This window comes from Rhinolophus ferrumequinum, chromosome 9 (genome assembly GCF_004115265.2).
Source record: "Rhinolophus ferrumequinum isolate MPI-CBG mRhiFer1 chromosome 9, mRhiFer1_v1.p, whole genome shotgun sequence".
Lineage (NCBI taxonomy): Eukaryota > Metazoa > Chordata > Mammalia > Chiroptera > Rhinolophidae > Rhinolophus > Rhinolophus ferrumequinum.
In genome coordinates this window covers 76,676,190-76,700,828 of record NC_046292.1, presented here as the reverse complement: position 1 = coordinate 76,700,828, position 24,639 = coordinate 76,676,190, and the positions used below count along the sequence as shown (strand labels likewise).

The window sequence follows — 24,639 nt, the reverse complement described above, 5'->3', positions numbered from 1 at the left end:
TAGTTTCAATGTCAGAGGTGAGGTCTGCTCAGATATTATGGTCATAGTAGATAATGGTAAACAGGGTATGCCTCACTGTTGATTTCTTCTCAGTTGTGGATGTATCCAATTCACTGTTAGGTATTCTAACTTCCCTGGTTAGGCTCTGCTACAGGAGGAATGGAATGGAAAGTGAAGACTTTCAGCAGAGTAGGAACTGGGTACTAATAAGTTTCCCCAGGTTTATTTTCACCAGAAAAAAAAAAAAAGATGGTGATTATCAGTAGTTAGTAACTTTTCATTGTTATTGTTCTGATATTATTGCTTTTGTTCTATTAAAATGAAACTGAATTTATTTTCTTGTTGAATTAACTTTTTTTTTTCTTTTTGGAAAGAATTTCTAGAATGATAACGAGGAAGAGTCTTCCATGCTTAGATAGGAGGAGAGAGAAATTTTTGTTTAACAGGTAGATTAGCCAAATTTCAAAGGAGAAATAGCAAAAAACAACTTTAAATCAAGTAAAGTATTTTTTTTAGTAGTTGAACTGAGGGAAGTAGTCTTTTGATTGTTGAGAAGATATATAAATATCTTTGTTTCTACTGCTTGAATATGGATTTGGTTCTACTGCTTGAATATGGATTTGGGTTAGAAACCACGGAGTAAAGTAAATATCAGTAGTCCATACTGACCTAAATAAATAAATGAATAAACAAATAAATGGGGGAGAAGGGACAGTTCTTCCATACAGTAGAAGTCTAATGAACACATACAGAATGAGTGATGGATATAGAAAATCATCATTAAGCAAATAACACAGTAATAATTATCGTAGGCAAGAATTATCGATAGACACAAAAAGTAGCAGGCAAAGGTATGATGAAAAACAGGATATTTGCAGAATCTCAAAATATCTCCCTACAGGATACTTGTTGATTGCAGAGGGTGGAGCAACCTGGCCAATACCACCTTAACCAAGTTAGAAAGTTAACAGCACCAGTGATGAGACAGGTTGCCCTTATGTACCTCCCGATCACCCAATATTACTTCTGTGATCTTCTTGCCAAAAATGCCCAGTCTTAACCTAATCATGAAGAAACATCAGACAAACCCAGATTGGAGAACATCGTACAAAATAACTGGCCTGGACTCTTCAAACATGTCAAGGCCATGAAAGGCAAACACAGACTGTGGAACTGCCCCAGATTCGAGAAGGCTAAGGAGACATGGGAACTGAATGCAGGGTGGTATTCTCAGCTGGATCTTGGACTGAAAAAGCAACAACATTGTCGGGCAATTTGTGAAATCTGAATAAGGCCTGCAGAGTAATTATTTTGTATCAATGAAAATTTCATTATTTTAATTATTAACTATGGTTATGTAAGGTGTTAACATTAGGAGACTATGGGGGGATGGGATTTAGGAACTCTGTACAATTTTTGTGACTTTTTGTAAGTCTAAAATTATTTCAAAATAAAAAAGTAAAAAACGAATGTCCTGGTATGATTTTGAATGATTTGGAATTTTTCTGTTGGCAGGAAGAGGATAATTGCATACCACAAGACAGCTCTTACAATCTCTTATTCTCTAGGATTTTCAGTTTCACAATCAATTTTAGAGTCCTTGTGAGTTGTTTTTTTTAAAAAATATTTTTAAAAAAGGCTTAGCCCTTTAACCTGTGGCCTGATTGAGCCTTCAATAATCATCCTAAAACATCCCAATTTTATAATTGTAAAAGACCTTGAGCAATAAGGACTTAGTTCCAAATGACAATGGAACCGGGAATTAGTTATACTGTGGATCTTTTTTTTTTCTTTTTTTAAAAATCTGATCCAGCTTTCTCTCATCTAAAGCCAAAAGTGAGATAGAAATATTGTGGCAAATTCCTCTAATCTGTGAAATCCAACAAATAATAAGATCAAGAAGTAGATCTTTTTAAATACTTGTGATATTTATTGTCTCCGGAGTAATTTAAATCCCTTGAGGGCAGTTTCTGTCCTCCTTCCTCTTTTGTATCCCTAGGTTTCCAGCTAGTGCTTTACCCATAGTAGACTGTCAGTGGGTCGGTGGAGAAGATGCAAGTCTAAGTGGTGGCGATGAGGAAAAGAGTGGTGTGTTTGGGGAATTGTCTTTATTTCAAAAGTATCAAACAGAGTGAGGAATGATAGAATTTTTTTTGGTCACACATTTCAATAGAAAAATTAATTTACCTTAGTAAGCCTTAATTCCATATAAACCTTCAACCTAAAAAATAATAATAAATAGGAGATTCAAAATAGAGTGAAAGACAGAAAGAATTAGAGACCTCTGACCTCCCTGTTGGCAGTAATGTGTCCTCTGATGAAATTTATCTGTAACCTTAAACATCCACCTCTACTGTTGTTGACTTTTTACTGCATTAATTTCTGTCATTTTTTTCTCATTAGCATTTCATCTGTGTCTAAAATATTTTATCTCCTGTTTGTTTTGTCTTTTATAAACTGTATTTGACTCAGCTTGTCATTGAAAATCATCAGAATTTGTAGGGGTTGATTTTGAGGGGTTTGAAGAAATTCTTCTTCAGTCCAGAAACAATTTTAGGTGGTGTCAAGTAGCGTACAGAAATGTCCCATAGAATCGAAAACCTCCAATAGATTTTTTTTGGGCGAGGGGTGTTAAAAATAGACTTATATAATATCACTAAGGTCTCTCAGCCCAGATAGTATCATCCCCCAAGTCACCTTGGCCCAAAAGTTGAAGTAGTATTAGATTATTTGTCTTCCACCTAAAATGAATCAATGTCTAGGTCAGGAGCTGAACTCTGATTCCTGATTGCCTCCCACGCTTTCACTTGCCTGCACCTTCTGTCTCCAACTCTGCATTTTATTTGAGACACCTTTGTCTTTTAGGGAACCTGTCCAGGTAGTATTATAACAGATGAAACAAAAGTGGCTTTCACTGTAATAAAAGTCTAACCATACTTTTAAAAAATTACGGTAAAATACACATAACAAAATTAACCATATTTGTTATAGTAATTGCTAATGAGGGTTTTTTTAAGGTGCCAGAACATTATTCTTCCAGCAGGAGAAAAATATTATAATTAGATTTGTTTTACCACACTTTACTTGAAATGGAGAAAATGGAACTTGCCTGTTTTATTGCTCTTCATGTATTTTAGCTAACTTAGTTTAATACATTTGCAAAATAAACATTGATTTTTTGTGTGTGTGTGTGTATGAGGGGGAGGATTAGATGTCGAATACCTTTCAAAATGTATTATATTTGTTTAGTGTCATTTTAGCTACCTCATTTTTTCACTTCGGTTTTCTCAAAGCAGACTTCCTTTAGTTACAAGAACTTCCACGAGATATATGTATACCAAAAAATATGTCATGCCTTAGAGTCAGATTTGCCAAGGCTAAGACTGTGTCCTGTATCAACTTGCTGAATGTCTGGAAACCTACTATCAAATCCTTTGATTTTTCTCAGTTATAAATCTTTTAAGCAATGTGAATGTACTTGCATGTTGACATCAATGGAATTATTATTTTTAGAATGCCAGTTTAAGAGCAGTTAGTTTTACCTGCATCTGACTGTGAAATGCAATTTAAAAATGGTTAAAGTGTCATTTGGTTAGATACGAATCATTGTTGTTTACTAGGAAATCTTTGGTTCCCATTTACATCTGAGCTGGAAATGGGAATCTAGCCACAAGGAATGTCTTAGGCACTTCTTTTCTACTAAGGCATGTTTGGCAATGCATGATAACCAAGGGCCCCATGAAGTGATTTTTGTCAGAAGAAATGATTTTTATATTGCTCACAAGGTACTGTTCCCTAGGTGACAAATGAAGTTTTTATCATTTCTGAGGCGTTATCTACTTGACCTTAATTTTTAAGAGTCCTAAAGCTCAAACTATAACTCTTTAAAAACGCCTTAAATGAATCTAGCAAGAAAAAGAGCATCTTTTCTATATGTACACAACTAATTTAGGAAATCCAAAAATTTCTTTGTCTGGTCTTAGTAGCCACTGATCAAAGAATGGAAGATGGTCAGTGAGTTCTGTAACTGGTGGGTGCCTTGAGCGACTCCTGTCCATGACAGAGGATTGGGGATGATTTGGGGATTGGTGCTTGTGTTCCATGCAGAGAAAAAGAAGTTTGCAAACAAATTATACAGAGAATATACAATAAGTGAAACAAGAAGGAGAGATCATAAAAGGCTGGTAACTCAGGGCTCCGATGACTGAAAGCTCATCTTTCTATTGTCTTTGTTTTCAGATTGCCTGTTTGGTACCTGTGGATCAATTTCAACTTTATCAGCGATTAAAATTTGAACGAGGTATGTATGCAGTCCTCTTTTTATCCTGATGGTGAATGTGATTTTACATGTGTCATCTTTACACTAACTTGCATGGAAGATGAAGGCCACTGTGGGCTGTCAACAAAGACACCAGGTACTCCGAAAGAGGAAAACTGTAATTGCAACATAAAATTTCAACTCTCTCAGCCACAGCCAGAAAAAATACAGACTAGCAGGAAATAGAGCTTTCCTTATATTGTTTGTTTTGTATTTTTACTTTGGCTCACGTGAGAGAGGTTCTGCAAAAGTTGGCTAAGTTTCACAGTAACAGTACTATTACTACAAAGGAAAGTGACCTCAAAATTGGTTTTACTGACAATTTTCAAACTCACGAAGATCACTTCAAAACATTAATCAGCCCAAACATTTTTACTGCTCCTTATAATATTTACCATTTGTTCTTTTGGTACTACATTTGTAATTATAGTGATGGCTGAGTGTATCATTCTAATGTGATTTACAATGTACTGGACTAATTTTCTTCCTGTCTTTGGACTTGGGGTAATTAATATAGCTTTCACATTTATACTGCCTTTTTATCTGTAGGAATTATTTTGTTGTTTCACTCCTTTTGGCTTCTCATAGATCTTTTTTAGTTGCCCTTTTCTTCCCGTCACACCCTAATATGTTCTTGAACTAAATGGTCTGTTTTTCCATATCTGAGAACTAGAGAATTGTTTCCCCTTAGAACTCTTCGGACCAGTGTGTCTCATTGAGTTTATAAAATAAACATACAGTTTTTGATTGCTAACTTTTTAATCTGGATCCGTAAAGTTCAGAGATGAGGATAGGGGAAAAAAATGTACATTTATTTGTCACGTGCCAGTAGGTTTGACAAACACAATTACCTTTATCTCATTTAATTTTTCCAACTATCCTGACATATAATTCTTACATGAAAAAAGAAAAAAAACCATGTAAAGCATGAAGGGGGTAAGGGTAGGAATACTTGCGGGGGAGTCACAAGATGGCATTCACGATATAGGACCAAGATCTGGTTTGGTCTCCTATGCTTATTTTTTTCAGAAGACAAAAGCGGATTTATTCGTTTCTCATGGGTAGATCATTTAACTAAATTTATAAGACTGATATATTTAGTGAAATTCACTAAAAAAATTCTTGGGGTAGATTGCTTGAATTACATTTTTGCTCTATAGGAAGATGCAGATAGGAGGCTAGCAAATAGAATGTTGTCAAACACGGTATCAGAACCAGCGGAGTCAGATGAATTTTAAGTTTAATGGATGAAGACACAGCCTGATGCATCTGTCCTGTGTAGATTCTGAGCTAACTAGAGAAATTAATGATGGGTAGTTTATATTGGCCCTAATCCATCTACTTGGGATGATTAGATTGAGCACTATAGCATCAGAGGCTGATTTGTTGGATGTGATAGCTACAGATGAGAATGGTGTCAAACATCTGCCCTGCCATTCTCCCACTTTATTCTAATGTCCTCCATTATAAAAATAAATGACTATTGCAACAGAGACATTTTAAGTATTCACTCATGGATGGATGTGGCTGGTAACGAGTGCCATGATTTTGGGCCTCTTGACTGGAGAAAGTCCAAGGAGTTAGGTTGGAAATGGTGAGACCTGTTAGCTCACTAGTTTGCCTCAGTAACCAGGGCTCAGCCTGTTTATGGCACTCCCTTGCCCCATATGTACTGCTCCACCAACCTCCTGCACACCCACCCCACCCCGCTGCCCTATCTGTTAGGCCTTATTCCTTTTGTTTACATTTAGGAACATACTTATTAGCTAAAATGCCTTTTTGTAATTACACCAATTCTAATAGTTCCAGGAATTAAAACTTTCTGTAGGTTGGTTGTCATTGATAAATAACAAGTTTCAGTTTATTTTAAAAAGTGGTGGCTAACAGCCTGGGTGGGAATGTGGGCTCTGCAGCTTACTAGCTGTATGGCCTAGGGCAAGTTACATAGTTTCTGTACTTCAATTTCCTCACCTGTAAAATGGGGATAATGGCAATCCCTACACCATGGTTTTGGAATGAGGATTAAGTGAATTAATACATGTACAATAGTTCTATGAGTGTTTTCTGTGTCTTAGTGTTCAAAATATTAAGTTATTGGTAATAAAAATGCTAGTAACTTCAGAGTAGCACGTTTTACACTAAAGTATACTCAGCAGTCCTCTCCTATATACTTTTTCCTAAGATTAGATAATCATTACATTCTCTAGGAAATATCCTCATATTGAACTAGATATTGTTATTGTCTTTTTGTCAGCAGGATTAGGATGTTTGAAGTTACTTGACCATATCCATCGTGTGTGTGTGTGTGTGTGTGTGTGTGTGTGTTACATTCTTTGGGTTTGGGCAAATTTATAACGATATGTATACACCATTATAGTATCATACAGAGTAGTTTACTGCCCTAAAATTCCTCTGTGCTCTGTCTGTTCTTCCCTTCCTCCCTTCCCAACCCCTCGCAAGCAATGATTTTTTTTCATGTCTCCACAGTTGTGTCTTTTTCAGGATGTCTTAGAGTTGGAATCATACAGTATGTGGCTTTCTCATATTGGCTTCTTTCACTTAGTAATATGCATTTCAGGGCCACATCCACCTTTGCAATAGGAATAGCCTTGCCGTAAGTGAGGTACACATGGAAAATCATTGCCCAAGACTCTCACTCTTCCCCAAGTAGTGCTTGGATAGAGGTCACTACAACTTTGCTTTGTGACTGGGACTTTTGATGTTCTTGTAGTGTTCAACCCTACTTGTGGATTGGCTTATTTCTTCATTAAATGTGATAATATATTTGGCCTGGTTATAATCAAGTTGGGCAGGTTTTGGAGCCAGACTGTTTTTTATAGGTGGTCTTGCATATCTCTGCTTTGATACATTCATTATAAGTTGATCACATAGTTTCCCTCATACATGGAATTATTTTTTCTTACAAGTTTTGGGGAGATGCCCACAAGAGATTCCCATGAATCGACAATTGATTTTGTTATTTTATTTAGTGGATAAAGAAATTGAAAATTGGAGAGGCTGAGACTTGCCTAGGATCACATAGACTGTGTGTAAGCTTCCTCATCTATAAAAATGTTTAAATTGTATAATTTTGTATTGGGGTACTATATATATAATGTAAAATTTACCATTTCACCCATTTTAGGTGTGTAATTCAGTGACGTTAAAAACATTCACAGTGTTTGTACAACCATCACCACCATCTATTTCCAAAACTTTTATTACCCCAAGTAGCAACTCTGTAACCATTAAATAATAACTTCTCATTCCCCTCTTCTCCAAGCCTCTGGTAACTTCTAATCTACTTTCTGTCCCTATGAATTTGCCCAGTCTAGATATTTCATATAAGAATCATACACTATTTTCCTAGCTTATTTCACTTAATATAATGTTTTGAAGCTTCATCTATGTCATAGCTTGTACCAAAACTTCATTTTGTTTTATGGCTGAATAACATTCCATTGTATGTATATACCACATTTTGTTTATCCGTTCATCTGTTGATGGATGCTTTGGTTGTGTCTACGTTTTGACTATTATGAATAATGCTGCACTGAATATTGGGGTAAAAGTATCTATCTGAGGCCCCTCTTTAAATTCTTTTGGGTATGTAGCTAGGAGAGAAATTGCTGGGTCATACGGTAATTCTATGTTCAGTTTATTTATTTATTTATTAAACTTTTATTTATTTTAAGTGTGTTTTTCCAGGACCCATCAGCTCCAAGTCAAGTAGTTGTTTCCATCTAGTTGTGGAGGGCGCAACTCACAGTGGCCCATGTGGGGATCGAACCGGCAACCTTAACAAGAGCACCGCGCTCTAACCAACGGAGCTAACCGGCTGCCCCCTCTATGTTCAGTTTTTGGAACTACCAAACTGTAAAACTCTGTAATTTAATTAGATATCGTTTACTACTGTACAGTTTGGAAGTATGTTAAATTTGGTGACCATTTCATTCAATTCCCTCATTTTATAAAAAAGAAAACTGAGACTCACACATTTGATCTTAGGTGATTTTGGAAGGCAATTTATAATCATGTAATTCTTCCTTATTACCCATTACAAATAATTATTACTAGAAAATGAACATTCTGAGTAAGAGTAAGTTTAAGTTAATACAGTGCTACATAATGGAATTTACTTGATTAGGGTAATCTTTATCTAAATTATATACCTCATTTTTACATAATAGACTTACCAGCTAGGTGACTTTGAGGTCTATGCCATGAAAACATTTTTTGTGAAACTGTTCAGAAGGGGATCTTGGGATGTATTAAATACTAATATTGTGAATGGGTTGAGCCTGCTTTTCTATTGTTTTGTGGTACATGTATGACTACGTCTACAGTTTCCTTCCTAAGCTATTCTGTCTTTTTAAATGCTAACACTTCCTCCTCAGCTTCAAGTTTCCTCTACCTTACCAGCCAGTTCTTTCTTGTTGATCAGTTTTAAATCTAAAATAGCACCCTCTAGATGTTTCAGCTTTGCTCGGAAAACTAAAATATCTGCAAGACATTTCTAAAGGAGACCCTAATGAGAGGAACAATATTAAGTGTTTGCTGCACCCTTTATGCAGTTCCATTTCCTCATCTATAAATTAGGTATAATAGTGGAATGATTATCCTAGGGCTCCTGTAGAGAATACATTAGTTAACATTGTGTATCACAATGTGCATTCTGTCAATTATCAGTGCCATTATTGTTACTGTTGTTATTAATCATCATTGCCACCACTAAATCTTATCTTTTCCTCAGTTTTCTAAATTCAACTAAGAAAGCATCTTTTAGAATCTAGATCATCCTTTAGACTGAGTGTATAGCATAATAATATCATTTCTCTTTTCTTTTTGTCCTTATTCAAATCTTTTTCAGCATGCTTCCATCCTTGTTTTCCTAGATTCTAGACAGTTGTATAGAAATTTGATGATCAATGCAGATTCCTTACATCACCTATCATGTCTGTTTCCTTCCTTCAGTATACTCTCACTATAAGCATGAATCCACTTTCTCTGACCTCCTCCAAGGAGGTCATGACTTACTGAGATGGAGCATTCAAAGTTGCTGCTTTGAAGAAAAAGGTTTCCATGGTGATAGTGGAAAGTAAAATCTATTTAATAGCATGATTATATTTTTACATAGAGAATGGTATTCTAGGAGTAAAAAAGGCCTGATCCCGTCGTATACTCACTAATCCCATTATGCAAACTCCTAACTTCTATGGGTACTAATATAGCAGTATTAGGATAGATAACCTCAAAAGTTGTTTCCAAGTTTGAAATTCTTTAATTCTCTTCAACTATCTTGAGAGTAACTCCTCTGCCGATGGCCATCTCTGTTTGAGTATATTTACTGTAACAGATGTTAATTCTGATCAGTTTAACTTAATTGCATTTTAACTATTTGCAGAAGACCTTTGTTCTTTGAGATGTCAAAAAGCAAATTAAGTTTGGCATAATTAAAAATGCAGTGGCTCATAAAAGTTAAAACAGTTTGATTTATTTCAGCTGATGATTAAATTAGCTTGGGTGCCTGGTGTTTCCCACAATAATAAAAATTCATGTCATGTCTTTTTGGCATAGCCTCACAATGGTAGAGGATGGCAGAAAAACCACTCATGTGAGTGGAGGGAATACACTACAGGATAACAGACTCCACATATTTGATACTGATAATTCCAGGCGGGAAAACCAAGGGTCTTGAGTTAAGTTTTTACAAACAAAACAGTCATAAGCATCCGACATGGTCTTTAGGTTCATGGCAGTTTTATTTTCTTAGAATGTTTCTACTTCCCAGTACTTGTCAGAATACAGAAGTAGAAAATAGTTTTAAATAGCATTTCCTGCCTTGCGAAAATTACATGAACAAGCAGTCTTAAGATCAAATAGTCACGGGACTTTACTTTCGTAATCAATTCTAATTTTCATAAGTAAAGTCCAGTGCAAGTCTGTGAATTTGTCTATCTCTGATGTAAGTATTTATAATGAAGCACTTTTAACCACTTTTAACCATATTAATGGGTTGGGGCACTGTTAGTTGGGGGCTGATTTACACAGACCCCAAGGTTTTCTTTTTCTAGATTTCTCAACTTTTCCCCATCTCAAAATGAGGTGAAGCTTCCATCACTGTCAATGCAGAAGAAATCAGTTGAATATGCATTAGTTCATTTTCTTCCAATTTTGGAAAAGAAATTTGAAGGGGGAAGAAAGTAAACCTTAAATGTTAGATAAGTGTGCATTTTGTTTATCTCCATAATTACTGTGTTACCTAGGCCAAAAGCCGGAAGGTAGAATTGAGTTCACCATAATAGTAATAAAAAGTATATTAAAAATCTCCCGTTAACCCTGTGGCGCTGCCCTGCCCCTCAGTTTCCTTTTGTTGGTGTGGAGAAAAGAGTGGGCAGAGGACAGCTCTTGCTCATGCTCAGCGATTTGGCCCCAACTGGTCTCCACAATCTGTTCCCTTTTGGCTTGGCTTTTGCGAAGTCCTGTTAGCTGCCAGGACTGATGCCCGCTCAGTGTTTTTTCATTTTCTACTAATCTAGCCTGTAGGCCCCACTTGTCGTAGTGTTTTAAATTGTGCTCTTAATGGCATATTGGAATTACAATAATTAAAACAAGAAATTTAAACAACTCTTTTAGCTTCTACCGTGCTTCCCTGAAAATAAGACCTAGCCGGACAATCAGCTCTCATGCATCTTTTGGAGCAAATATTAATATAAGACCTGGTCTTATATAATGGTAAAATAAGATTATAGTAATATATTATATTATAGTAAAATAAGTATAATATAATATAAGACTGGGTCTTATATTAATATTTGCTCCAAAAGATTCATGAGAGCTGATTGTCCGGCTAGGTCTTATTTTCGGGGAAAGAACGATGTTGACTTTTGCTTATAGCTGCTCTTCTAGAAGCGGGGCCGAAAGGTAATCTGAAGGACAGGTGCCTTTTCAGTGTAACCTGGCCAGACCTGTATGTCTGGATTCTTGTTCCATCAGGGGAAGCTCCTCTCCAAGAGAGTCCAAGATGCCCTATAAAAATCTCTCTTGGTAGTTTGTTTCTGTTTTCTGGAAGTTTCTGAATGCAGGGCTGAGCAATATAGAACTCTGCCATTTATTACCATTATTTACCGTTTTATTACCATAGGGAATTGATCTACAGATATTATTTCTTACATTTCTGTTATGACGCTTCATTCATTTACTCAATGAATACTACATTCCAGGTATCTTTCTAGGTCATTGGTTGTATACTGGGATGACTGCATCTAACTGCATCTCTAGTTAGGAAATCTTGACAGTTTCACCTTCAAACTATGCTCCAAATTTTCAATACTTCCATTTCTAACATGTAATCCAGTGTATCACCTTGGATTAGATCACTACAATAGCCTCCTAATTGATCTCTCTGCTGCTACTTTGTTCCGTTAACGTCTATTCTTTCTACAGTAGCCAGAGTCATCTTCTGAAAATGGGAATCATATCATGGCACACCCCTGATCAAAGTGGCCGTCCCCTTCAATGGCTTCTCATCACACATAGGCTTTATCATCGTAATCCGTGATCAGGCCCTTGACTGCCATTCCCAAATTATCTTCTATGACTCTCCCCTCTGCTCACTTAGTTCCTTGTAAAATTGGACTGCTTTATTACATGTGTAAATCTCTTCTTTTGCATCAGTTGGATAAAAGTTGGAAAGCTTTTGATTGGCTTCTTACTCATGGTTCTAACCTACAGATTTACCATTATCATCAAACTTTTAAAGACCTGTGATTTAGAATGGATGGTAAGTAGATACTTGATGTGGAGGCTTTAGCTCCAAGTTCCATACCAGCCTTCATTTCTTCGGGCTTAGTATTTGTGAAACAGTTGTAAGAGTTTGGATGAAAATATAAATGGTGTGGAAATAAGAGGCCAAGACCTTGGAGCATATATGTGTGTCTCTGTCCCTTTGACTTTCTAACCAGCCTGTCTTAAAGTCTTAGGGATCTGAGACGGTTCATCTCTCTTGGGGTCTGAAGATCTGTGAATCATAGGTTTCCCTTTTCTGATTCTATTTGGCCCATCATTCTCTAACCCCTGTCCCCACCTCCCATATTATTAGATAAGAAAATATATTTAAGAATGCTCCTTTTGAGTGAAAATGCGTAATTAGCATAGATCCAATTGTTGCATTTTCTAGGTGAGACATTAATGGAGAATGTTTACTGGAACATTTCTGACTCCCCCCCCCCCCCGATTCTGAATTTGTAAAATTATTACCTTTAAAACTAAGCTCATACTTAATTCCTTCAGTTCCCTTTTGCACCACCCTTAGGTTTTCTTTGCCTCCTGTGTGGAAATTTCCAAGAATCACAAACCTTAGGAGATTTAAAACTAGAATCTCATCAGTTAAAAATTTGCAAAATATATTGGTTCAGAGAAAAAGAGGCTACTCTACGCCTCAAATAACATTATATTTCACGTGATATGTTCCCTTAAAGGTCATATTATATGATAAGAACACAGGAACTGTTATTGAACAGAAACTGGAAAACTGAACAAGATTTGTAAACATTTGAGTAGAAATACAATCATCCATCCCCCAACCCTATCTTCTTTCCTGCACACTACGTGGATTAGCGGATGAGGTGTATGACTAAACCATCATTTTATGGTCTGTGAAAGTCTCTCCCTTTTGTTTTTAGAGCATGTGAGTTTTTTTTTTTACAAGTTGTCGCTAAATAGTATATTGGTAGGGCAGCAGAATATCCAAATTGACAGCTAATCTGACTTTTTGGCTAAGCCACACTGACACTGTTTGGTCACTAAACTATGTGATTCTTCCCTATTTTTTAATTTCCCTCTAAACAACTGAAGAAACCTCACTACTTATTTTTCAGTGCCCAAAAGGGCAAACTGTTTTGTGATTATTTTTTTCTTTTGCTGTGGTCAATTCTTCATGTTCAATTTTCTCCCAAGATAGTACCCAAAATACTTGTAGAAGGGACTTGAGATTTTTGCCTATTTTGAGTGCTGAAAGGTGAGACATATTCCAAAAGAGTTGTAAATTTGGGTTAGTGAGGACACTGCTTATCTAGTCCATTAGTATCTACTCTAAGAAATGTGGCAGTGCTGCATGACCTTGTAGGTATGGATCCACCAGGAAGAAATCACCACCCTTGGTTGTACTAAGCTTCCATAAATCTTAGACTATGAAAGAGCGTAAATGAAGGGAAGAAAGCCTCAAGTTTGAATGAAAGACAGGTAGACCATCACATTCTTTTTTTTATGCTTTAGAAGTTCACCTGGACCCCTACCGAACGTGGTGTCCCGTCGCAGACTGTCAGACAGTGTGCCATGTCGCATCAGGTGACCCAGGACAGCCTGTGCTGGTGGAGTGCCCTTCTTGCCACCTGAAGTTCTGCTCATGTTGCAAGGATGCTTGGCACACGGAAGTCTCCTGTAGAGACAGTCAGCCTGCTGTCCTGCCAACAGAGCATGGGTAAGAAAGGAAATTTGGTCTTTGGGATTATTCACTAGTTTTCTCAGAAACGTCAGACACGTGGCTCAGGGAAGGAGTTATCTAGTGATGGAATTTAGAGTTTGTTATTTACCCGCAGAACTTTCCTGAGAAGGGTCTCAGGATTGGTAAGTTGTTAACAAAGAATAACCGAAAAAGCATTTCTAAGGGGATTTTAGTGATTTACCCTGGAGAATCTTCCCAATACTGTTAAAGTTAGAGTTTGTATGAGTTTTGATTTCTCTTTAGGTAGAGAGGCACACGGTCCACTGGTGCTCAATAGGAAGTCATGGCTTGTCCACAGCCATTTGCTTGGGTACCATAACCACCTACTATTTATTTATCTCGTTCTTCCTACTTGCAAAGTGGCGAAGAGTTTATTTTCTTACCTAATTAAATTGCCAGCTCATGAGGTGTGCCAATCGTATCAGAGAATACAACAATAGAAACAGCAGCCCTTCAGTGAAGTACAGTGCAAAACTCATAGGTACTAGAAGAAAAGAGCGTATCTCTTAGTGCTTTGTGCTCTGAAAAGATGGTGCCAACGTTGAGATTGTGTTATGATGAGGAGCAATGAAATCTGTACCTTTCGGTAGGGAGGGTTTTTATGGCAGCAGCAGGGCCCAGAGTGAGAGACCTTTGTGTTTGATCCCTTGCTTTGCTTGAGGCTATGGCTGTTCCACATCAGCAAGAACAGAAATACCAGTGTTATAGTCCAGTTGGCTTAGTCACCCAGCGCCCTCAGAGTGTGTGGAACTATTCTTCAGGAACAGTCATGCTACCTCTCTATGGTACTGTGCTTGAATCTCAGACCATATAAATCAAGGAGAAGAAAAGAATCCAACAGACATGGCAGGCATGTGTCACAATACGCCCTACATTTTCACTACCACCGCAGTAAGGTCCCCGGCCTCACAGGACAATGTAAAGATCCCAGAGGGAGGACTGAGTTCTGACATTGTCACGTGGTATTGGTGTGACCTTATGCAAGTCACTCAGCCTCTAACAGACAGTTTCTCCATTTGAAAAAAAGAGGGGGAGGGATTAAAATAGTAATTGTCCCACTGCTATACAAGGTTATTGAGAGTACAGAATTTTATGATAGTTTTGACAGTACTTTCTGAACTTGATGTCTCTGTGTCAGGTGGTGTTTTTGATGAACAGTAGCTAAAGTGCACCCCAGTGTTCTGGCTCACCCCACCTTCCCTCCCTTATTTTCTGTGCCCTTCTAGGCTGTGACCTTGTGTTGGCCTAGCCATCTGTTTGGAGCAGGTCTTTTTCATGACATTAGTCATTTAAAGAATTGATTATTGTCTCGCCCCCTACCTCCTCCATTTGTTTATTTGAACAGATCGTTAGATAGGTTATCTGTGCCTCCTTAGATCCTGAGCTAGCTTTTCTGCTGTGTAGCGGACTGCTTGAGCTTTTTGTTCAGAGCTTTGTGCTCAGGGAACGAAATAATAATTTGGCAAAACAATGAATTAAATCAGCTATGGAAAATAGGATGATATCATTCACTCAAAGCCAAAGATAAATAAATTAAGGTCTTTTTCATTTTGAGTTATCTGAACAGCTAATGTCTGTTTCTCCTGTTTTCACCCCTACCGTTTTCCCTTGGGGATGAATTAAGCACAGATAAGGAAGAGTACAGGACCTACCTATCAGGAGCTCTAGGAATTCCATTGATGACCAAAAAGTTGAGTCTAGAAGGGCATTATTTAACTAATTAATTAAACCCAGCTCACTCTTCTCACACCTCTGGTTAGTGTCCACCTTTGAGGTCCTAGCATTAAAAAAAAAAAAAAAAAAAAAAAAAAATCAGGCATTGTTTTCCATACCCACCCTGTAATTTCTCATCCACTTTGCTTGTAGCGCCCTCTTTGGGACAGATGCAGATGCCCCCATTAAGCAGTGCCCAGTTTGCCGGGTTTATATCGAACGCAACGAAGGCTGTGCTCAGATGATGTGCAAGAACTGCAAGCACACATTCTGCTGGTACTGTCTCCAGAACCTGGACGTAAGTTCCACGCGGAAGACTCTTCTCGGATGGTCTTTCTCCATTCTGTACCTGTGCAACAGCCAGTATCCTACAGGCTTTCCTTTTAAAATATTTAACCTACCTATTCTTGTCCTGCCAAAGAATTTATTTTTCTTAATGAGACTTCCTGAGCCTGCAAAACCTCTCTTTGATGACCTTAGTGTGTCACCTTAGCTTTTAAGGCAAGCTTTTGTTTTAGGGACATTTCTGGCTTTTTTTGGCATTTTCATTCTATTATGTAAAAGACTGTTGTTAGTGTATTAATTTGATGTTGCTATTGTAACAAATTACAACAAACTTTTGTGTTAAAACAGCACATATTTATTATCTTTACTTCGAACGTTAGGAGTCTGATATCGGTGTCAACAGATTAAAATCAGGGTGTAGTTAGGGCTGTATTTTTTGGGGGGTGGGCTCTAAGGGGGATTCAGTTTCTCAACCTTTTTCAGCTTCTAGAGGCTGCTGGCATTCCTTGGCTTGTGGCCTCTCTCCATCTTCAAAAGCAGCAACATCACATCTCTGACCCTTCTTCCAGAGTCAGAGCTTGCAGGCATTCCCTCTGATCACAGCTGGGAAAGAACCCATGTGATTAGATTGGGCCCATCTGTATAAAACAGAATAATCTCCCCCATCTCAAGGTCTTAATTTAATCACACTTGCAAAATCCCTTTTGCCACGTAAGGTAGTATGTTCACAAGTTCTGGGAAATAGGCCATGGGCCTTTTAGGGGAGCAATTATTCTGCCTACCATAGGTTGTTTCTTTCTTTTTGAATTTAAAGAAAAAAAGCCATTTAAATCAGTGCTGTGTCTCATTATTTAGCTATCTCATTCCCTGGCGCGACAGTGGTATTACTACTGTTTTTAGGGCTCCCTTCCCAGATAAAGGGATCTGGTGTAATTGTTCTTTTCCTGCGCCCTTCATGAAGCATGTCTTCTCAAATTCAGGTGTAGTTTCATTCAGTCCTGTGCTAAGGCTAATGGTGAGCTCAGAGTTAAAAGGTGGTGTGAAGGATTGTTGAGAATTGTACTGTTTTCAATTACAGTGTTTTAAAGCTTGGGGTAACCTAAGTTATTTATAGATACATATTCCCTATGTTGGCAATTTGGACCTATAAAATATGTCCATATTAGGGTAAGCCCTCAGTCATTGTTGGGTGGTCTTTCTTTTCTCAGCTTCCCATTTTAATTGCTTAGTTTGCTTCAATTCAATAAGCAATGTATGCAGTGCTTTAGTATCGTAACCACTCCGTGAGTGAGTGTGCAGTTAACACAGGACGCATGCTGGCCACCACCTGCCTGATTTTTAACTGAAAATTCAGTAAGTTGTTTAGGATGACATCTCTGAGTAAGAACCTTAACCAGCTTGACGTCAGTGTTCAAGAACAGGTATAAATTGAGGAGAAGAAAATTGACACTTTAGACTCTAGAAGCTCAGCAGCTCACGTTGAAAGAAGTGTTTTCATTCTTTTTAAAAAAATTGTTATAACCCCTTGAATTATAATTATTTTGATATTCGAGAACTTTCATAATTCCAAATGAGTGATCTTCTGAATGAGGCTTTGACTGATTGTACACTCCTCATGTTTTACAAATGCAAGAAATCTTTTTTTAATTTTCCTTCGGTTTAACCAGAATATTAATTGGGTTCAGATCCTCAAGGAGGCTGAGCCCATGAGGTTCTCCTTAGGAAGCAAGAGTGTAAGGGAACAAATATGTGCACCAGATCTCTCCATCCTCTGGCTGAAATGTGTTTATGGTATGGTGTTGCAAAGAACACACTGTTCTGTCACTTGTGCTGTTCTGGGACTTGAGATGAAACGGTACAGATGTTAAGTGCCTGGATACCCAGCATCTTTTTCTGGTCATTGTTTTCTGAGATCTCATTTTCTTGGTTTTAGGCAGGGGCATTGGCTTTTTGGCATTGGCTTTTTTTTTCTGTAGCTAAGTGTTCTATGTCAGATGGTGGTGTTGATCTTTGTTTATAGGAAAGTTTTAGAGCATGAATCTAGGAGAAGGGTGATTGTCTGAAAGCCAACCCTGAGACAGACACCAAACAGAGGGATTTTGAATTTTGCTTGGGCATTGAGTGTGTTCCTGCCTTGATCCTCTTCCCTGCTGTTTCAGAGCATGAGGTATTTTTAAATCTTCTGCTTTGGGAACCATGGTGACTTGTCCCGTTCAGTTATCTCTTCTCTCTCCCATGACTTCAACTTCTACTCTCCACTCTCTAGTCTCTAACTTACCCACCCATTCAACTGTATCCCATTTAAAAACAAGTAACACTTTTCTCAAGCCTACATCTTCCCTTACTGCCATTCTATTTCTCTTGTTCCTTTAGCAGCTCAATAGCATAATCCCCTTGAGCTGTGGACACTTACTTACCTCCAGTCATTGCTGTGTGCTCAGATTGCCACCTCGTCACACCCTGACTGTATTCTTCCAAGGCTTTGAGTGATTTCTTTTGGGTAAAATCCAAGGAACACTTCAGTCGTCTTCTTACCGAGATTCTCTTCTCCGTTAACATCTTGACCGGCGCCATTCAGTGATTCCATCTTTTCAGGTTTCCCTTCTATATTTCTGGCTACTTCAGTTTTCTTTCCAGGCTCTTCCTTGACCCATTCTTACATGTTTGTGTTCAGCAGCCTCTTTGCTTCTCAGTCCACACTCTCCGTGTGTCATCTCATCTACTTCTGTGTTTTCTTTCACCCCTATCCACTGATTCCCAAGTCTTTTCTCCACATCTATGTAACCAGCTGCCTTTTGAACGATACTCCGTGAATGTCTCAAGTATCTCTCAAGTTCAACATGTCCAAACTGTGGTCATCACCTCCCAATAAAATCCATCTCTGTTGTCGTTTCTCTCAACAAAAACACTGCCTTCTACCAGTGATTTTCTCCTCATCTGTGATTTTTTCTCACTGTTTCCCCACCTAGGTAGTTACCTTCTTAATATTTCCTGACTGCATTTTTCTCTTCTCCATCTCAGTCACTGGCATTTATCACCTTGCTTACTTTGTACACCACCTTTTAGCTGTCTTGCTCACACTCCTCCCACTCCACATCACACCTCTGATAGAGCTACCTTTCAAAGATAATTGGTCAGCTCATTGATCTCTTTTAGACTCATTCAGCAGTCTCACTGATAAGATCTGTTTTCACTGGTGATTTATAAAACTACTGAGACATAGTCTAAAGACGATGGGTTTGGAATCCCTACAGGCCGTCATTAATATCACCAGAAAGAGCCTTCCCCTGAGGTGATCCGATGTGGTTAGTATCCAGCTCACTATTCAAAACTGCATGTTTACAGAAACCTCTCTCTTTGTTTTTCAGAATGACATTTTCCTCAGACATTATGACAAAGGGCCATGCAGGAATAAGCTCGGCCACTCAAGAGCCTCAGTGATGTGGAACCGAACACAGGTACCCTGACCTTAAAAGGTGTATGAAATAAACCAAACCAGACTTAAGGTAGCTTAAAAAGCCTACCTGTGAATCCTCCCCGCTTTACTCCTGCTTACCCATTCTAGGAGGTTCGGAGGAGTCCTGGGGCAGGGTTAGGGAAAAGTAATGGAGGAGCTGCCTGAACTTAATTCATGAGCACAGGACTGTTGGAGAGAAGGGGAGGGGCAGGGCACCAGAGCAGCCAAGTAATTAACAGTGACCTGCAGAATGAAGGCAGATGTTCTTTCTTCCTGAAAAAAATGGTGGAATGACTTTCCTAAAGTCCTTTAAGGCATATTTGCTCTGAAAGGCAGTGCTCTAAAACACGTGAGCCCCTGCTGGGACGTCCATCCTTCTGTACATGCCATTGTGTGTTTATGTGACAGGTTCAAAGGGAGTCCTGGTTTATTTTTAATAGTATTTCATATTTATTAAAGGCCCTGTTCCTTTTGAAGGAGTCAGTGTTAATAGGCTAGTAATCATTATTAACATCGCTACGAGACTGTTGAGGAAACTCAGGTAGAGAGAGAGCCAACACCAACATTTCATGATTTTACTGAGCTTGTGCCAGAGCCTGAGTTTGCATTTGGTTTGTTCTTCTCCTCTTTGATTTAGTCTTTGGTATCTTCCTGGTTTATTCAGTGCAGAGCATTGCTGGGCACTGGCTGAAAGGTCCCACAATTGTAACTGTTTTATGTGCCCGAGATGGTGTCTTAGTCACTTCAGGCTGCTACAACAAATTACCACAGACTGGGGGCCTTCAATAACAGAAATGTATTTCTCACGGTTCTGGAGACTGCGAGTTGGAGATCAGGGTGCCGGCAGAGTGGGGTTCCAGTGAGGACTCTCTTCACGGTTTACAGATGGCCGTCTTCTCACTGTGTCCTCACATGGCAGAGGGTGGAGAGAGAGGAAGCAAGCTCTCTGGTGTCTCTTCTTATAAGGGCACTAATCCCTTCATGAGGGCTTCATCCTCATGTCCTAATTACCTCCCAGTGGCCCCCGTTTGCAAACATCATCGTATTGGGGATTAGGGTTCTATAAACTTTGAGGCGACATAGCATTCCTTCCATAGCTGATGGTATTCTATACATATAGGAAAATGTAACTGCTGAAATGGGTTTTGTGTTTTTTCTTAAATTTTCAGGTGGTTGGGATTCTTGTGGGTTTGGGCATCGTTGCCTTGGTGACCTCCCCCTTGCTGCTCCTGGCGTCCCCGTGCATAATCTGTTGTGTCTGCAAGTCCTGTCGGGGCAAGAAGAAAAAGCATGACCCATCTACAACCTAAAGACCTCTGTCTATATCCGTGTGCCAGAGATGTCTTATACACACGAGACAACACAGTGATAAAGCCCCACTTAGTGAACTGTCCTCCTTCTTCTTGCCAAACTTTGGAAGTGCCTCTGTGTCCAGACTTTAAACGTACCTGCCCACCTGTGGCATCTGAAAACGCCAAGCAGTGGTGTGTGTGTTCCTGTGTAAAGGGAATCGGGCTCTGCAGCCCAGGCTCCGTCTATGGAGCATGTCAGAAGCTTCAGGTTCCTGGGGAGAGAGTAACGCATCATCATTTTATCATCTGAAGGATCCCACTGGACTATTCAACTTCCAGCCAGATTCAAGGAGCCTGAGTAAACATCCAGTAAAATAAAGGTGTTGTCATGGTTGGCAACACACATGATAACTGAGAAGCCGGAGTCTGTTCTGTGTTGATTTGACCACCATGGGAAACATGGGGGGGAAACCGATGGATAAAATTGTTTCAGGGAAAATTCTCAGAAGTGCGATAAAGCAGGCTGCTTATCTTAGAAGTCGATATTGTGGTTCTGCATCTGCCAGCTACTGGGTGTACTTTCCCAGCCTTCCCACGGTGACTTGGCAGAAACACAATAGGTTTCTCCTTGTGTGATCTCAGCTTCAAGCAGGAGAAACTGCTGTGCAGAGGGAGTTGTCCCCTCCCAGTAAAAAGGTTTCAGCATGTAAAACAATATGGTCTAATTTAGTCTCTCTCCCTTGGCAAGTATAACTTGTTTAAGGTGATAAACTCTTCTCTTGCAGCCAGTAGCTGCAGTCTACGAGCTTGTTTTACATGAAGTATATGGGTGGAGTGGCAGAGGTTCAAAACCTTCATCAGAGATAACAGGGACTTTTCTTGAGCTCTGTGTTCATACACCCAGTAGATTTAGAATTGGACCTTAAAAAGTACACACCAAGAGTGAATGTTAAAATCCACATGTACATTTAGAATCCATATAACTTGCTGCCTACCTAGAATTTCTATCCATTGGACATGCATGGGTATACACACAAAATAATATTGTGTGTTATTACACACAATAGTACGCACAAAATAAAAGTGTAGGTAAAAGGCATTCTATTTGTATATTTCCTTCTGTGACTAATATGGTTTATTTTAAATCAACCTGAAGATTTTTTGCATATTATATATGTAAATTTTGGTTGCAAGTTCTTAACTTACCCAAAGGTATAGACTCACAAACATAACTCTTTTAAAACAATGCTTAGTACGACATCATGCCATCTCAGTTTGTAAAACTGAGTATTTTCAGACACAATTCAGAGCAGCTGTCTTGTCAGCAGAGTTTAGTATCTGTTAGGGCAATCTGAATACTTTCCTGTATGTACGAGGCCCTGATAAAACCACACAAATATGTAAGAAAAAAATGTTAAAGCTTTATAATCTTTAATAGTTTGGATTTGTATCACCTCATTGTAACTAATTTTTCCCATTATACCCTTAGTCAGATTTTGAATAAATGGTTTTGAAAGGTCAATAACTTTTTCTCCAATGACAGGATGATATAATTGCCATTAGTAATGTAACCTGGTGCCTCATGAGAACTGTATTAAATGTTAATGGAGAACTCTCCTGGAAGCCAGGGATACCACATCAGGAACTATCAGGACATGTGACATTCTCTGAGGTAACTAGATAACTAGATTATTAAATTGCTGCTATCCTGGACCTATTAGTAAAGAATGATGCTTTGCTTACGCGTATGTAATGGAATGTATTCTAAGTGGCGATGTGTATATTTAAGGAACTTTAATTCACATGTACATATTGATGTCTGACATATGTATAGTACTTTTGGTCATGTATATTTTTATTGTTTTGGTCATGTATATTTTACAGTTTGTATAGCACATTGATGAGAACTCTGGGAAAACTTTTGAATGGCAGCCAACCAAAAGCATTTTTAATCATTTATTAGAAATTTTTCAATGTTAAGTGTTTTTATGTTCCTTTGAAACACTAAACACTTCAGGAAAAAAATCAATACTGTCTTCTATCAATGTGTTTCATATTAGTATAAATATAAATGTACATATATTTGAATTATTTGCTTTGTCTTACACTGCCTCATTATAGTAAAGGGCATTTATAACTGCTCAGGGGATCACAGGAACTCAACTGAAATTGAAGTTTTGTATCAAGAGTGTCAGTAGTGGCAACGTACTCCTCGATTAGTAAACTCTCCAAACTTGATTCCACACAAAATCTTGAAATGGGGGCTGATTTCAAGTAACCTAAAAGGCTGTGTTATCAGAAGTGGAGCTCCGCAATTTGGAGTAAAGTGGAAGAAAACATCTAAGTTATTTCCTCAGCAAAACTGAAGGAACTTGTCAGAGATACTATAACAAAGTTAGCTACTTTTTTTTTTGTTTTGTGGGGGCTGTTTGTCACAGAGATTTGAAATAACTGGATTTAAGTTTTTAAGTGTTGAAAAGTACCTGGAAAACAGTGACTTCTTTCTTAAGTAGCTGAACAAATTGGCCTGTGTAAGATTGTCAGAATCAACAGGGACCGGTTGTTAGGTAAAACCCAAATACATCTCTGGTGCATCAAAGGGTAAGATGTAAGCCGATCTAGAGATTTTGTTTATAAAAGGAGAGAGCTGACAATTTTGGTAACAGACTGATGTTGCCATTTTGGATAATTGGCCAGTGAAAGACTTTAACCTGGTCTCCTCCCTCTGTGAGCTTTGTCCTTTCCTAGTGATTCTTGTTCTGTACTAGAAAGAAATCTGGATCTCCTTATAATGTTTGGATGTGTGGCAAAAACCTTTCTGTGTTTGGAGTGGTATAGTCCATTTGAAATAAAAATTAAAAATCCTTCACCAAAAATGTAATCGATACAATAACCCACCATCTAGAAACACTACTGGATGTAATGGCACAACATCTAGCTTTTGCTCCTTCTAGGAATTTTTCTCTTGTTCTTAGGCAGGGAGGTGAGGAGGAAAGCCATGCGGGAACACATTTTAGAGTCCTAGGTATCCTGTTTGTTCATGCCATGGATGTTTGCTCTGGACTTGAAATCTCTCTTTTGAAGGAGGTCTTTGAAAAATGAATAATTCACAGTGTGAATTTTCTTTTAGCCTGCATAACAAAAATCTTACCTATCCAGGTCTGAACATTTACATGCGTATTTGAACATAAATCACTGTTTCTTGGAATCCCAAATTGTCCCTTTAAAAATTACTCAGAATCGAAATACGTATTATTTTAGACTCTCCTAGACAGTGCTTCTAAAGGACTTTCTGTTCATGAATGGATACCTTTATGTATATAGAATCATGTATATATGTGTATAGCTTTAAAGACAATTTCAGAATGCCTTAGATGAACGACGTTTTATAAAGCTGTTACAATTGATATCTATAGGCTATTACATCTAATGTTGATTTGTGGTCTGAAAAGTTGTTACGTATTTAAGAAATTGCTGTCATATTTTTTCAATTACTTGAGAAGAAAATAGGTGTTTTAGTCTCTCTAGCCCCAATAAATGTGGAGCAGTAAATCAAGTGTGTTAACTTTTGTTGTGCTGCATGTTTCCAGACACGTTCAATTTTATCATCTATGTCACTATTAAATCCTAGGCTCAGAATTGACAAAAAGTACCGGAATCTTCCATTTATGGAAGTAACTCATGCTACCTTTTTTCTTAAAAGAAATGGGAGTAACTGTAATGCTTTTAGGTGTTGCAGACTTTCTTGTATGTGTGCTATTCTAAACTGCCAGTGCACAGGCATTGATCCTTATCCAGAGAAATAACTAATAATTTAGGTCTTTGATCATTCTAATAAAAAATACCGCCGGGCATCACAGTCATTAGTTCTGTAAAATAAGCGTTGAACTATATACCCTCTAAGGTCAGTTCTAACCTTCCAAAAGTTTATTAGAGGAATGTGTTTTCTTGTCACGATATTTTAAAAAAGGATTTACATTAGAGAGTTAACTTAAGGTCATTTCCATTTGATTAGTATTCAAGGCAGGCCTCCCCTAAAGCTGAGTGCCAGAAGTTGGTTAACAACTAG

General features: G+C 38.1%; 1 protein-coding gene across 4 annotated transcripts in view; it reads left to right on the top strand.

Annotated features, from left to right (window-relative positions):
- The window catches only part of RNF144B (ring finger protein 144B), a 156,026-nt gene extending 131,649 nt beyond the window's left edge, over window positions 1-24,377 (top strand). For 2 of the 4 annotated variants that reach the window (XM_033115530.1, XM_033115531.1), the window contains exons 4-8: window positions 4,240-4,300; window positions 13,595-13,799; window positions 15,690-15,834; window positions 19,190-19,279; window positions 20,448-24,376. In XM_033115530.1, the coding sequence (XP_032971421.1) occupies window positions 4,240-4,300; window positions 13,595-13,799; window positions 15,690-15,834; window positions 19,190-19,279; window positions 20,448-20,588 (642 nt within the window). In that variant the 3' untranslated portion in view covers window positions 20,589-24,376. Of the gene's footprint in view, window positions 1-4,239; window positions 4,301-13,594; window positions 13,800-15,689; window positions 15,835-19,189; window positions 19,280-20,447 lie in introns of all 4 variants that reach the window. The other 2 variants (XM_033115532.1, XM_033115529.1) reach the window with 2 other exon arrangements.
- Window positions 24,378-24,639: the final 262 nt, after the last annotated feature.